This window comes from Erithacus rubecula (assembly GCF_903797595.1).
Source record: "Erithacus rubecula genome assembly, chromosome: 1".
NCBI classification, from domain to species: domain Eukaryota; kingdom Metazoa; phylum Chordata; class Aves; order Passeriformes; family Muscicapidae; genus Erithacus; species Erithacus rubecula.
The window spans coordinates 13,577,788-13,591,189 of NC_136658.1; the positions used below are offsets into that span (position 1 = coordinate 13,577,788).

At 39.8% G+C, this 13,402-nt stretch overlaps 1 protein-coding gene across 3 annotated transcripts in view; it reads left to right on the plus strand.

The window, feature by feature from the left end:
- Window positions 1-13,244, plus strand: part of JAM2 (junctional adhesion molecule 2) — a 41,186-nt gene extending 27,942 nt beyond the window's left edge. Inside the window, exons 5-10 of one of the 3 annotated variants that reach the window (XM_079299419.1) lie at window positions 2,341-2,546; window positions 4,701-4,803; window positions 6,228-6,335; window positions 7,143-7,158; window positions 7,921-7,954; window positions 8,924-9,096. In XM_079299419.1, the coding sequence (XP_079155545.1) occupies window positions 2,341-2,546; window positions 4,701-4,803; window positions 6,228-6,335; window positions 7,143-7,158; window positions 7,921-7,954; window positions 8,924-8,956 (500 nt within the window). In that variant the 3' untranslated portion in view covers window positions 8,957-9,096. Of the gene's footprint in view, window positions 1-2,340; window positions 2,547-4,700; window positions 4,804-6,227; window positions 6,340-7,142; window positions 7,159-7,920; window positions 8,900-8,923 lie in introns of those variants that run through there. The other 2 variants (XM_079299420.1, XM_079299418.1) reach the window with 2 other exon arrangements.
- The last annotated feature ends 158 nt before the right edge of the window (window positions 13,245-13,402 follow it).

Sequence of the window (13,402 nt, forward strand, 5' to 3'; positions counted from 1 at the left end):
GGCACTGGAAAGTCAGCATCTGTCAACACTTATCAAATATTCATAAGCAGAAGTTCCTTCCAATATGCTACAGTCTCCTCCTGGTTTTGGAAGGATAGAGTTTTTGTGCAATGACAGCCAGAGAGCTGGCAATTAGTAAACTTTATTTACAGGAGAGATGGTGGTGCCTGCTGGGAAGCAGTTGTTCTTTGTGGGCCTTTGTTTTCTTTCCCAGTTAGGCAATGGATGGAAAAATGAATACTGAGCACATTGTTGCTGCATTTGGTTTGGTATTTGTCCCACATGATGAGTGGTAGAGGCCAATAGTTTTCCTTTTTTAGCTATACAGGGACAAAAGAAAATACTTGCTTTTGTAAATTCTATATTTGTCCTATTAAAAATCATAATAATTGATCTTTTTAAATTATATATTGTCTCTAAGTTAAAGGATGATAAATGCATTAACTTCTGATTAGTGCCAACAATGAGGGAACCCCACTTATTCCTTCTTTCTTCTACTTTCTCAACAACTTTCCTGTTTTAAAGGGGGCTTCTTAATTTAAACTTAATATCTTTGAGGCTAAAGGAGAAAGGGTGGGGGAGGAGGGAGCATGCATTGCTTACAAAACTTTTTGAAAGTTAATGTGAATTAATATTTCACTTGGTTTTCTTTATTTCTGCTTTTTGTCTTAAGATCAACCAAGAAAAACTATCAATACTAGTTAAGGTGTCAGTTGTTCTTTTAACATTCCATGGATGCCTCTTCAGCATTATTTTTTCTTCTATATAATGTTAAGCACCAAAAAATAAAAAATTAAGGGTTTTTTTCTGTTTGCATATTAAAAATCAAAAAAGAGACGTTCATCTTCATAGGAGAAGGAAGAAACAGTTCTGCATCTGTGTGGGGGAATGTTGATTTTAATTTAAACTGGAATGCAGTAACCAATTGGTTTTGGTCCTCAAACTGGGGTTTACAAAGTGCCCATGATGACTGCCGATGTCTCTGGTAATCTTTCTGACAATCACTTTTCAAAAATTGACTCCTTTTAATACAAAACTTCTTTTTTCCTCTCCCTCACTTCAGTTTTTAAATACTAGGGCAGGGAAGAGGGCAATTGCTGGACTACAGATTCTAAGTTAGCCCATCTCTGTGAGCAAGAGGTTCCATACAAGAATCTAAGTGAAACAAACTCTCTGGGTTGGATGAGAGTGCACAGCTTGGAGACAGGATGACACAGCATATGGTGGGGGGAGGCTGGCAGTGAGCAGCTCTTTCATTTTTAGCAACTCATAAATTTTACTGTGCTCTCAGTAGCAGGATTGTGCCTTCTAGCCCTTCTCCTGCACCTCATCTCATTGATGCAGTAGTTATCAAATGTGCACAAGTGTCACAATGACTGTCAGCCTGTTGTCATGTTGTCATGATCCCATTACTAAAGTTCTTAGAAATGTCCCTGCCTGAATTAAGGTGCAAATGAGACCATATGCCAGTGTCAATAGTATGGGGTTTCTTTAATACTAAATATATGAGAGAGAGAGAAATAGGAAATAGGTGGGAGGGACAGAAAGAGAGTAACAGGGACAGAATAAGGAAAATACCACCATTATGGATTCCAATGGTGTTTCATTGATCCTCTTGGTGGCCTCAAAAAGCACAGAATCTGATGGGTTAATTTAACTCAGTCTGGGTAGAAAACCCAGGCACCTCCCTGGGTGGCAGGGGCAGTTTGCCATTGTCTCTTACAGCAGAATGGGTTTGTTGCATCACATGCAGTCCTGTGGTGCAAGGCTTCAGGAATTAATCAGGGGGCACTTTGGGGGTGTTTGATGGATTAAGACACCCCCTCAGCTCCCTCTCACAGGAATATCCCATGGATGTGTCCTGTGGGTTTGGGGGTTCCACAGCTGGGCCAGTTTGTGTAAGGGAGGATGGGTTCACTGCCCCTGAGCAGAGGCCACAACACACCCAAACTTCCTCCCCCCACCTTGGCTGGGGGGGAAATCTGTGCTAACCTGCCCCCAGCAAATGGGTCTGGGGGCTATGGCCTCCCCCACCCTGAAGCAATCCAGAGATGATTCTTAGCATGGCTACTGGGTTTGGCTCACATTCTTTTCCTTGTTTACTTGCTTGTTTCAGGTGATTGAAGAATGGGTTTTCCCTTTATGTAATCTCATCAGTTTGACTTTCAATCCAAATTTCCAGTCAGGTATCTTCAGGGAGGCTTCTTTGGTTGTAGCTTCTTTATGCAGTTTTTGTTGTAATGGGCAAACTTGATATCAATGTTTGAGGCATGAACTATTTCAGTCTGTGACATGTGGACAGTGTAAGAAGATGTGTAACAAGTGCAATTTACTGTCCAGTTGCTCCGGCCACTCCAGTGTGTGAGGTGCCCAGCTCTGCCATGACAGGAACAGTGGTGCAGATGAGCTGCAAGGAAACTGAGGGCTCCCCTCCATCTGAGTACCAGTGGTACAAGAATGGTGTTGCCTTGCTGGAGAAGACAGGAACAGGCAGTGCTAGAGCTGCAAACATAACTTACACCATGAACAGAAAGTCTGGCACTCTGGTAAGTACAATAAATAACTCTGTCATAGACAGCTATCAAGGAGACCAAATTTGCTGTTCAGTACAATGATGCACAGGGGTCTAAATCCAAAAATTCACAAGGTCTTTGTTGGAGGTCAATGTCATGCTGAAATGTGCTGAGAAATGTAGAAGGTACCTTCTGTCTCAAATCAGTGACAAGCCATAGATATTGAGTGATACACACAAATTGGGTGAGGTGCAAGGCTGCAGTAGTGATAACTGAGAATCTAGAAATCTATGACAAATTTTACCTTGTCAGTTGGCAAACTAGTGCCAGGTGAAAATGAGGTTTCAGTATGGCAACAGAGCTATATTTGACAGAACCTTAACATTTGGAGGTAGCTTCATACACTTCAGAGGGAGTGCAGCACTCAGGGCAGTACGAATCTCTGCAATCCAATGCCATTTATAAGTTCCCATCCAGGACCTGTGAAGTCAGTGGGAATGATCTGGGGCCATAAGTAAGCTTAGTTCTTCATTTCAGTTGTAGTTTGCTTTGTGGGTTGTGGTGTTGGGTTTTTTTTTCCTTCAGAACTGGCTGTCTCTGTCTGATTCTTCCCCATTAGCTGCTCCTTCAAAAGAACTTGATGCTACTTAGGGAGCTGAGATTTTTCAGAAGTAAAGTGTTCTAAGAATACTACTCTTGTGCAAAATCAAAATGGAAACTGAAGTATGACCAAGCATTCAGATGTTCTGAGGATCCTTCAGCACTTCACGGAAATCAGGTGCACCACTCAAACTTATAATCACTTCTGAAAATATCGAAGTATGGCATACATTAAAAAGAAACAGTCAATAAGCCTAATGATTTTAAAAAATAGAAACATTGGAATTGACATGAGGTCAGTTTCATCTCTTTGTTATGGGTCAAGTGATAGATTTAGACAAGCCCTGCCTTCGTCTTAGATTATTGGCAGCAGCTCTACTTAGGTGATCTGCACCTAAATCACTCTGGCTTGCAAGTTCTTAAGAATGGACAGTTATAAAATGTTATTTATTGAATTGGCAGAAGGTAACAGGCAAGAGGCCTTAAACAGTTACTTATTGCACAGTATAAAAGAACTTCCAGTAGCTAACATAAAACAGTGCATGATATACTACATATTACAGGTTTAATTATTATATTACAGCTATATTTCAGCTAGCAAAGAAATAATATAGATGAGAAGTCAATGTAACTTGCCATTTAATTTCTGATGGTGTACACAGAGTCTTTTTACTCAGCCCCCAGGAGTAACCACAAAGTGGTGTCCTGACTTGGGGGAAAAGACCCCACACATTTCCAGGGGATGTGCAGAAGATTTCTACTTTATAAAAATAATTTGTAAAGTGACCTCTATGTCAGTCAGAAATTTTAGCTTGTCTTTCCATATCTGCTTCCACAGCAAGATGTTTACTGTCAGCTAAAAGCATCAATCCCATGGTGATGAAATAATTCACTACAAGACAAACTGTCCTGATTGAGTTACTTCACCAAGGCTCATGTGAGAGCCTGAGCATGCTCTGAGTTATTGCACCAACTAACAAGCAATAAATAAGCTCTTCTGTGGCAGGGAAGATGTCCTGAGACAGTCTCACTTCTTAATTTTAATTTTTACAGTAGTAATATTTGATACATAATGTGATTTAGCATTTCTCTGTTGCAAGAAGACATAAAGTGCATTTTTGGAGGGTTGAGAACCACCAAACAACTCTTTACTTCTGAAAATTTTCAGCTGACAATGCATTAGAAGTAGTATGTGTCAGGTTTTTTGAAGGATCAATTAATGGGATTGTTGTTCTGATGAAATGAACAAACTTTGATTTCACGTATTCTGAAATTAGAGTGTATCTAAAAAAGTGGATGTTATTGGAAAGTTCTGATCCAGTCACTTCAAATTAATTTCCTTGTAGATGCACTCCACTTAGTTAAAGGTCCATCTAAAGGAACAAAGAAAAGCTGAAGGACCAGGGAATGTGACTAGGGAGCTGTTACAAGGATGAAATGGACCAGAATTTCTTACTTGCCTTCAGGGTTTATTGGGTTTTGTTTGTTTAAAACAAACAAATTCATACACTGAAATGTAAAAATTTCTATCCTACAGAATTTTTTTTTTCCCTGTTCTGATAATGGTTTTGGACTCTTTCTTAACAGCTGTTTAATACAGTTACAAAGAATGACACTGGAGAGTATTTCTGTGAAGCCTCCAATGGGATTGGATTATCTCAGAAATGCTCAGTGAAGAGAATGCAAGTTGGTATGTGTTAAAGAAAAGAATTGTGGAAAACAGTCTTGCAGTAGGATTTATGTATTTGCATAGTGCAACTAAGAAGCTAAGACCATATTGAATTAAATCTTTTTATTTGGTTATGTCATTTGGGGGAAGGAGAAATAATACATTCCTTATCGCAGTAATTAGCTTTTAGATTGCTAAACACTAAACTTCACAGAAAAGCATTAACCATATGAGAATGTTAATATTTCCAAATGCTTTTGTGGAAGGCTTACAGAAGAGTGTGTCTGTCCATTGGAGTGTTTTCTTTGCATAAAGCCTCCCTTTTGGGATTCATTCATGGGAAATCTTAATGTAACAGTCTGTAATAACCCAAAATGCAGGAAGGTTTTTGGAAAATATACAACTGGTTCTTGCAGATATCATGGGAAAGCAAGTGGTAAGAAATCCTAGTAACTACTGCAGAGAAGATCCTGTCCAAGAGTTCTATAAAGCAGCACATGGAACTGCAAAGTTCCATATGGTGCTTTCTTGGAACTTACCTGAAAGTCACTGTGTCACAGGTTTTGATGCATCCCTGGTAGATTATGAGCAAATGCTCCTCAAGCTACTGAGATAGAATCACTATGAAAATACACACTAAGTCCTTAATTGCTGTCAGCCTAAATTGTACAAGAATTGATAAGTTTTGGGCTAAAAATCTCAACCTTGTACTAACATATGCTTAAAGTTGGAATCTAAATAAGTAACTGGAAGCATAACAAAAACCTATGAAAGTGTTTCTGCTTGTTGATGATTTTGGTTTTTTTCTAATGGAAGATAGTCTGAAGCTCTTAGTGATTGTATTAGGATATGGATGTGTCCTGGTTGAACTCAAACCATCATCTTCAAAATAAAAATGGCCAAATGTTTCAGTAGCTTGGTGTAGAGTTGAACTTCAGGCAACTCAGCTTTATTGTGTTGTATTTCAAAAGCCTTGCTATTTAAAAATTTTTAAAATCATTGCATTTCAAATAACTCATTTGAAGAGTTCTTTAGAAGTGGAACCCAAGTGCCATCAGCTGTTTCAGTGGTGTTAAGCAATTTAACTCTGTGAAAAAATTTGCTTTAACACAAAGATTTAAAGATACTTTTCCTCAGAGGCATATCACTTGGGCAATACTTATCTGGGGTAGATATGATGAGGAGTATGTACCCTTGGTCCTGTTTATTCGTTCTTTACTTTTGACCCAAACTAAGCAGGTGATGGGTACCAAGTTTCTGTTAAAGTGGCTGTGGCACATTAGTGCTTTTTTTCTGCTAAAATACCTGTAAACGTTACTAATTAACTTAATGCATCTTAGGCCAAAGACCTATAGATACAAAAATGCCTGTGGTAATTAGGGGAAAATCCAGCCAGTGTAAATTTTTACAATTTAGATCATAGGACTTCTGCTTTATAATTACAGATGACCTTAATGTAAGTGGCATCATTGTGGCTGTAGTATTTGTGGCTCTGGTGATGGTACTGTGTGGCCTTGGAGTATTCTATGCCCAAAAAAAGGGCTACTTTGCAAGTAAGTAGAATAAAATCACTCCTTCCTTGTGTCAAAAAAGACAAGGTTCCTTCCTACCCAAACAGTTCCATAATTTTATGATTCTGATGACATGTCCTCCTTTCCATGAAGCCTCTAACTCCACAGTACTAAAACTGGGGAGTATTAGAAAAGGAACATTTTGTGCAGACATTTTTATTCTGCCAACATCTACTGTAAAAGGTACTTTGAAAATGACATGGAGATGTTTGTGCAGTTGCTTAAGGCTACCAAACAACAACCTAGGGAAAGCAGTGAGCCAGACCCTCTTTCCTGGAATCTCTCCACCCTAGTTTTGATAAGGAATGCCTAAGAAAGACAACATAAAAATAAACCACTTTTAGTCTCCAGTGCCTGATCAGCTAAGTTCTGATGAAAGGGAAAGTAAATTACCTGTCTTCTTTCTCTGGGTCATGGAAAAAGTTTGCTTTTAGGGATTGCTGCATAAAGCTTGACACCCAGCAGACTTTTCTGTAGTCTTTACATTGGTACCTGTAGGGATGAGCACAGCAACAATGGATGCCAAACACTGGGATCTGAAAAGGTCAGCTGCCTGAAATTACAAGAGGCTACAGAGATGCTCTTTAGAGCACCTTCCCTTGGAGCTTCATTTACCCTTGAAAGCAAACTAATATTTCTTCTGCCTAAAGTCACTACACTGAAAAGAGGCATTTGGTTCAGAAACTCCTTCTAGAAACTGAATATTCTAGGAATAACTATTTCAAAGAACTTTAAATCTTCTAGGGAAACTTATTGTGCTAATTCTCTTCTTTTTTCTTTCTTTTTCAGAGGAAAGCTCTTCCCAGTAAGTATCTTGATGCAAATAGTACTTAAGTCACTGCAAACCTCATTTACATTTCAGATTATTTAATAACTGTGATTATTTTTACAGCCTTTCTAACATGATTCTTGTGCAGTAGCTTTCTTGACGCTGAGATAAATGTGATCCTAACTAAGTGGTTTCCTTATCAGAAACCATTGTGCTGGTCAGAAAGTGAATCATTACATTACTGTGGTAAATATGAGAGATGTGTCTTTTTACATAGTTATAGCTTATACCCTTAACTCAGCTATAGGCTTTCAGTGTCTCCTCTTCACACTAGACAAAAGACAATCAGAACCAAATTGAACTTTCTCATGTCCGTATCCACAAGTTATTTCAGGAAGGGTTTTGTAAAAATATAACTGGTGGAAACTTTCTGACAGTGCCTGGTCTAATCCTTTCATGTGGATTTATTTCACTGAAATTTCTTAGAAACAAGTCACAATTCCTCAAGTTATTTTAGTTCTGGCCATGAGCTGGACAAAAAGAAGACTTGAAAAGACAAGCTAGAGAAGGTGTTTGGCAGTGGTTTGTGAGATAATGACTGATATCTAAAAGCATTCAATGGATTTGTTATTGTTTAAGTTAAGTTATTGTTAAGTTTTTTCTAAGAGGAGGGGAAAAAACCCTGAGGATTGCTGGAAATCTGGAAAAATGCATTCATATATAAGGCTCCAAAAGGGGTAAACTCTACACTGGGAAAGTCACTATTTAACCTGTATTCCTTTCCTGCTCTGTTAACAGAAAGAAGACAAACTACCAATCTACAAGTGAAAAGGCAAGTCTTTTGTGTTCACTAGTGTGTTTGAAAAACTTTATGTATCTTCAGAGTTCCTTAGATCTGTAATGTCTTTGCACATGTGCATGAACTCACTCCTGTTTTGCCATGCCTGGCACCAGTACCTGGAGACAATTTATCCCTGTCTGCATTTACAGCTTCTATTGCATATTCCCAAGTGCCACACAACTACAGCACCTTGCTCTATGCCTTGCATCTTCTTGTACATATTAACTGAGACACAGTCCAAGACAGCAATGAGAGACCTAACTCTTCCAAGAATAATGTGGAAATTAAATATGGAAGTGGAATTAATGGGAACTAAATATGGAAGCTGAATTTACTACTTCCATTTACTACTTCCACCCCCATTCCTTGCGTGGGCTCAAGGGCTTCAACTACATCTCCATCACTCCAGCTTTTCAGATTGCTGCAAAAAGAATAGAGTTCTAAGTAAAACTTCAATTAGGAGTGACTTAATATCCCTATTACAGTTTAAGGATGTTAGGAGTTTAAGTAGCATGAGTAATACTGATGTAACCTTAAAAGATCCCTGAACACCAGTATTTCCTTAATCAAAACAACCCACACTGAATTGCATAAGATTATTCCTTGACCTAGTATGTATGTACATAAGAAACATCCTGAGACCAGCTACCTGTTTGCTCTGAGTGAGAAGGATAAAGCTTTGAAGAGCTATGGCATCTGTTTATCATTATTAATGCACTTAAAAATCAGATGCTGAACAGGGCTGTTTGATACCTGTATTTATGAATAGGTTATTATTTCTGTGTAGAGTGCATTTCATAGACCTCCCATCCCAGAACAGAATAAACATTTACTAACAGTGCATCAGACACATTTCTTGTCAAGCTCAATACTTTAGTTTCTTCTGAAACGTACACTAAATATTAACCTGCTTAAAAATCTTTGAACTATTATTAATATAGCCTTGTTTGCTCCATTTAGGATTTCAAGCATACCAAGTCCTTTGTTATTTAGAAGATTTCAGCCTCTGTGAGGGACATCAAATGACTACTTGTTATACAAAAGTACCAGTGTCCTGGTTTCAACTGGGATAATTTTCTTCATAGTAGCTGTGTTTTGGATTTAATATGAGAATAAAATTGATAATACACTGATATTTTAGTTGCTGCTGAGTAGTGCTTTCTCCAAGTCAAGGAATCCTCATATTCCCATGATCTTCCAGTGAGGAGGTGCAAAAGAAGCAGGGACAGAGCTCAGCTGGGACAGCTGATCTGAGCTATCCAAAGGAATATGCATAGAATCACAGAATCATAGAATAAACTAAGTTGGAAGAGACCCATCAGGATCATGAAGTCCAACTCCTGGCCTTGCACAGGACACCCCAAAAATCACATAATGTGCCTGAGAACGTTGTCCAAATACTTTGGAGCTCAAACAGGTTTGGTGCTTGGTGACCACCTCCACACCAGAACATCATGCCCAGTATTTAAATTGGGGAAGTTGGCCAGGAGGAGTCAACTGCTGCTGAGGAACAGGCTGGGCATTGGTCAGTGGGTGGTGAGAAACTGTTGTGTATCACTCTCTCTCCTTTTTTACTCTATTGTTGTATTAGTATTATTAGTATTTTTTTATTTTGTTTCAGTTATTAAACTGTTGTTCTCTCAACCCACCAGTTTTACTTTTTTTTCCCAGTTCTCCTACTGGGCTGGGGTGGGCACAGTGAGCAAGCAGCCACATGGGGATGAGCTGCTGGCAGTCCTTTTTGGCACCCAACATGGGACTCAAAAGGTTGAGATAAAAACAGATCTGACTAGAGCATGTTAAACAGGTTTGTTATAATCCTTCATTGTATTGGTTTAATAGTTGCTGGTCACCACAATGATTCATTTGCTCTAGGCCTGGGCTAAGGTTATCACTGTGGTGTTCTGTGTTGTACTGGCTTGTGCTATGGTAGAACAGCTGGTCATGAGCCTGCCTGGTGTGTGTCCCTGCCGTCCTTTGGGAGCCATCTGGTGGAAGCTATCCACAGTACATCTACTGCCTTTTGCCCTCAGACAGCCAACCCATAGGAAAAACACCTTCCTTCCCCCCAGGATGATTACAGTAGCATTTGAGAATTTTAAAGACTTTGCATATCCTGTGACTACTCTTGAAACCAGCCTGGTCCTTTTGGTAACAATCAGTATGTTGTTGCATATGGTTCAGGCCTTCTTTAGGGTTAAGAAATGATCTGTGCCTACCAAAACCCCACCAACACATACTGTGCCTACAAAAACTTCAGTGACAGACCAACAAGAGGCAACCACTCAATCCTTATTCCTGAGAGAGCTGTGGGACATACATAAATATTTCAGCTGTTGTCCTGATGAGCATACTACCACCTGGCTGCTCCAATGCTGGCATAATGGGACTAAAGGATTGGAATTAGAAGGTAGGAATCATTTTCCAAGAAAATTGACAAGGTGATTGCAAGAGAGACACAAGTCCTCAGCCTCTGGAAGGGACTCCTGTCAAGCCTGAAGGAAAGGTATCCTTCCAACAAGAATGATGTTGCATGTCACCATGCAAGTGGGAAAATATCCAATACTTGAGGGAATTAGCTGTGCTAGAGATTCTTTATTTTGACCTACCTGGACAATACAAGGTTCCCCACAGATCCAGACCAATTCCTCTGCACATGACCCACGTGGTGGAAGTTTGTAGGGTGTACCAAGAGTACACACCACCCCACTGGCAGCATTAACTGGAAGGACATAACACCACCATCTGTGGATTCAGTGGCTTGCAATCTTTGGGAATTTGAAGACAACCTCTCTTCTACTGTCATCTCATCCGTGGAGAAACTATCAGATAAACTGTCCAAGGAGTTTCAACAGTTCAGAGAGGATATGTTCTATTCCCCACTTCTACAGACCCATGCTAAAGGCAGGAATTGTTGGCTCAAGAGGGAGGATGTGAAAGGTACACACCACAGGACACCCTGTGGGTTCAGCTGACAGACCACAGAGGGGGCATGAAGAATTGACCTTGACCAAGAATCTACCTTGACCTAGAGACATGAGTATATGAATTGTAAGGAAAACAATCCCAAATGGGGGTTCTTCCAGGAAAGCTGCTAGTCCTGTCTCCAGGTGGAGTGGAAGGGCTGAATTTACTTGATCCTATGGAAAGAAATTCTAATCCATTTATTCAAAAAGTAAGCTCTCTTAGATGTTGTGGGTTTTTTGAAAATACATATTCCAGACTAGTCTGATTGTAAGCCTTCTTTATCAAGTGACTCAGAAGAATGATTTCACATGGGGCCCTGGGAAACACCAAGCCTTTGAACAGATTAAACTAGAAATACTTGGAAAACACAGACGCTTGGACCAAAGAATATGGCATGTAGTGGGTATATTGTATCATATCAGCTGAGAAAACCAAATGATCCAATGGACTGTTAGACTGAGAGCAGTGGGCAGAGGGAACCTTCAAACACAGGGATGCACATTGGCAAAGGCCACCTGGTGAGCCAGCCAAGATCTGCCAAGTGGGCTGACCCTGCCCAATCAAAACTTTTACTGCAGAAAGGAATAAAATTATTGTAGTGCACATGAAAAACATTCTGCAGAAGAGTCTGGCCTATTCCTGCCTTGGGCAAAGGCAAACTCACCTGTGGGATTGTTTTTGCTCAAGGACCTGGGAACACTTGGTAAGATGAGAGGATGGGCAAGTGGCTTGTGCAGAGTGGGTTTGATTGAATAGCCAGTGAATTGTGTGATGTTAATTGCTGTATAATGATGTGTATTAGCACTTCTATATCAGCTGTGTGTCCACCATTGCACCTGAGCACCTCATGGTGCCTGTCTCCACCCCTCCAGCGTTGGGAGTCTAAACCCAGCTCCCCTTCAACTGCCACAAGAATGAACTTTGATGTAACTGGACAAGCAGAGCAGTGATGGAATCAGAACTGGCTTCAACATGCAACAGTCCAACACCACTCTCTTTCCTGTCCTAAAAGACTGTCACAAGCCAAAAGTCATGGACTAAATGAATTGAGCAGACTTCTACAGGGATTGTCTATTGAAAAAGTAACTGGTGTTTGAGTGCATCTATAAAAAGATGGGAAAGGTGCTGATGTATCAGAAAGTATGGATCTGGCATGACATAAATGGTATGGAATAAGCAGCTGATACTTTCCAGGTTTCAGCTGGGAGGTAATTTTTTTTCCCAGTAGCTGGTACAGAGCTGGTTTTTTAAATTAGTACAAGAATAATGTCAGTAACATGCTAATGTTTCAGTTGCTGCTCTGCAGTACTTACCCTGAATTAGAGACTTTTCAGTGTCTGATGCACTGCCAGCGAGGTGCTCAAGCCAGGAGGGAACAGGGCCAGGACCCTGACCTGGCCAAAGGTACATAGAACATCATGCCCAGTATACAAACTGGGGGGAAGTTGGCTGGGAGGAGCCATTTGCTGCTGGGGAACAGGCTGGGCACCAATCAGCAAGCAGTGATGAGCACTTGTGCTGTGCATCACTTGTGCTTTTCAGGTTCTCTCTCTCTCTCTCCTTCCTTATTACTTTGGTTAAATTACACTGCTTTATCTCAACCCATGGGTTTTATTTCCAATTCCCTTCACTACAGTAGGAGGAGGGGACATGGAGTGAGCCAGAGACTATGGGATATTTAGTTGCCAGCTGGGGTTAAACCACAACACCAAGGGATCTTTTGACCTCTGCTCTTTAAATATTATTTCTGTGTCTTACATGCTGAAAGTAGAAACTGCCAATATTTAGTCAACTTAGCTGTAATGGCATTAAAAAAAAAAAAAAACTCCCCAAAAAACTGAAAGACAAATTAACTTGTATATTCAATTTAGTTCTGTGTGAAAGCTTCCCATTTTGTTCATATGTTCATGCAGCAATACAAGATTCACTCTTGCAGCTTGGAAAAATGTACTCAACCTTCATAGAGGACCTCACTACTTGTGTCTCAGATTGTCAGGGGCTCAATTTCTCATGCAATTCTGATTTACTAGGACTTAGAGATGATTTTGGCAAATCTGATACAATTTCAAAGTGTGCAGCTGTGCAGAAGTAAACTCACTATGCTGACAAAATAAATCTTCCTGTAATTAAAGCTCAAGCAGTGTTTTAGTGTTTAATGTGTAAATCTCTCTCTGTAGACTGTATATGTAGTTTCATTCTGAAGAAAAATCATGTCAATGCAATTCAAACTGTAGTATGTAGACTCTAACTGTTGAAGTGTTTATGTAGTTTTTAAGATAATAATTACTATAAATAAACAGCTCCTCAGATGCTGGAGTGTTTGTGTCAATAGTTCAGTCACAGAAATTCACACCTTACAACCCCTTTCACAGATGTCAGTTTCTTCTGGGAGATTAACTTCATTACCTTTCTGTTCATTGGTGCAGTGTAGAATCAGAGCATTTGTGCCTATCCTTTTGGCTGTGCAGCTCC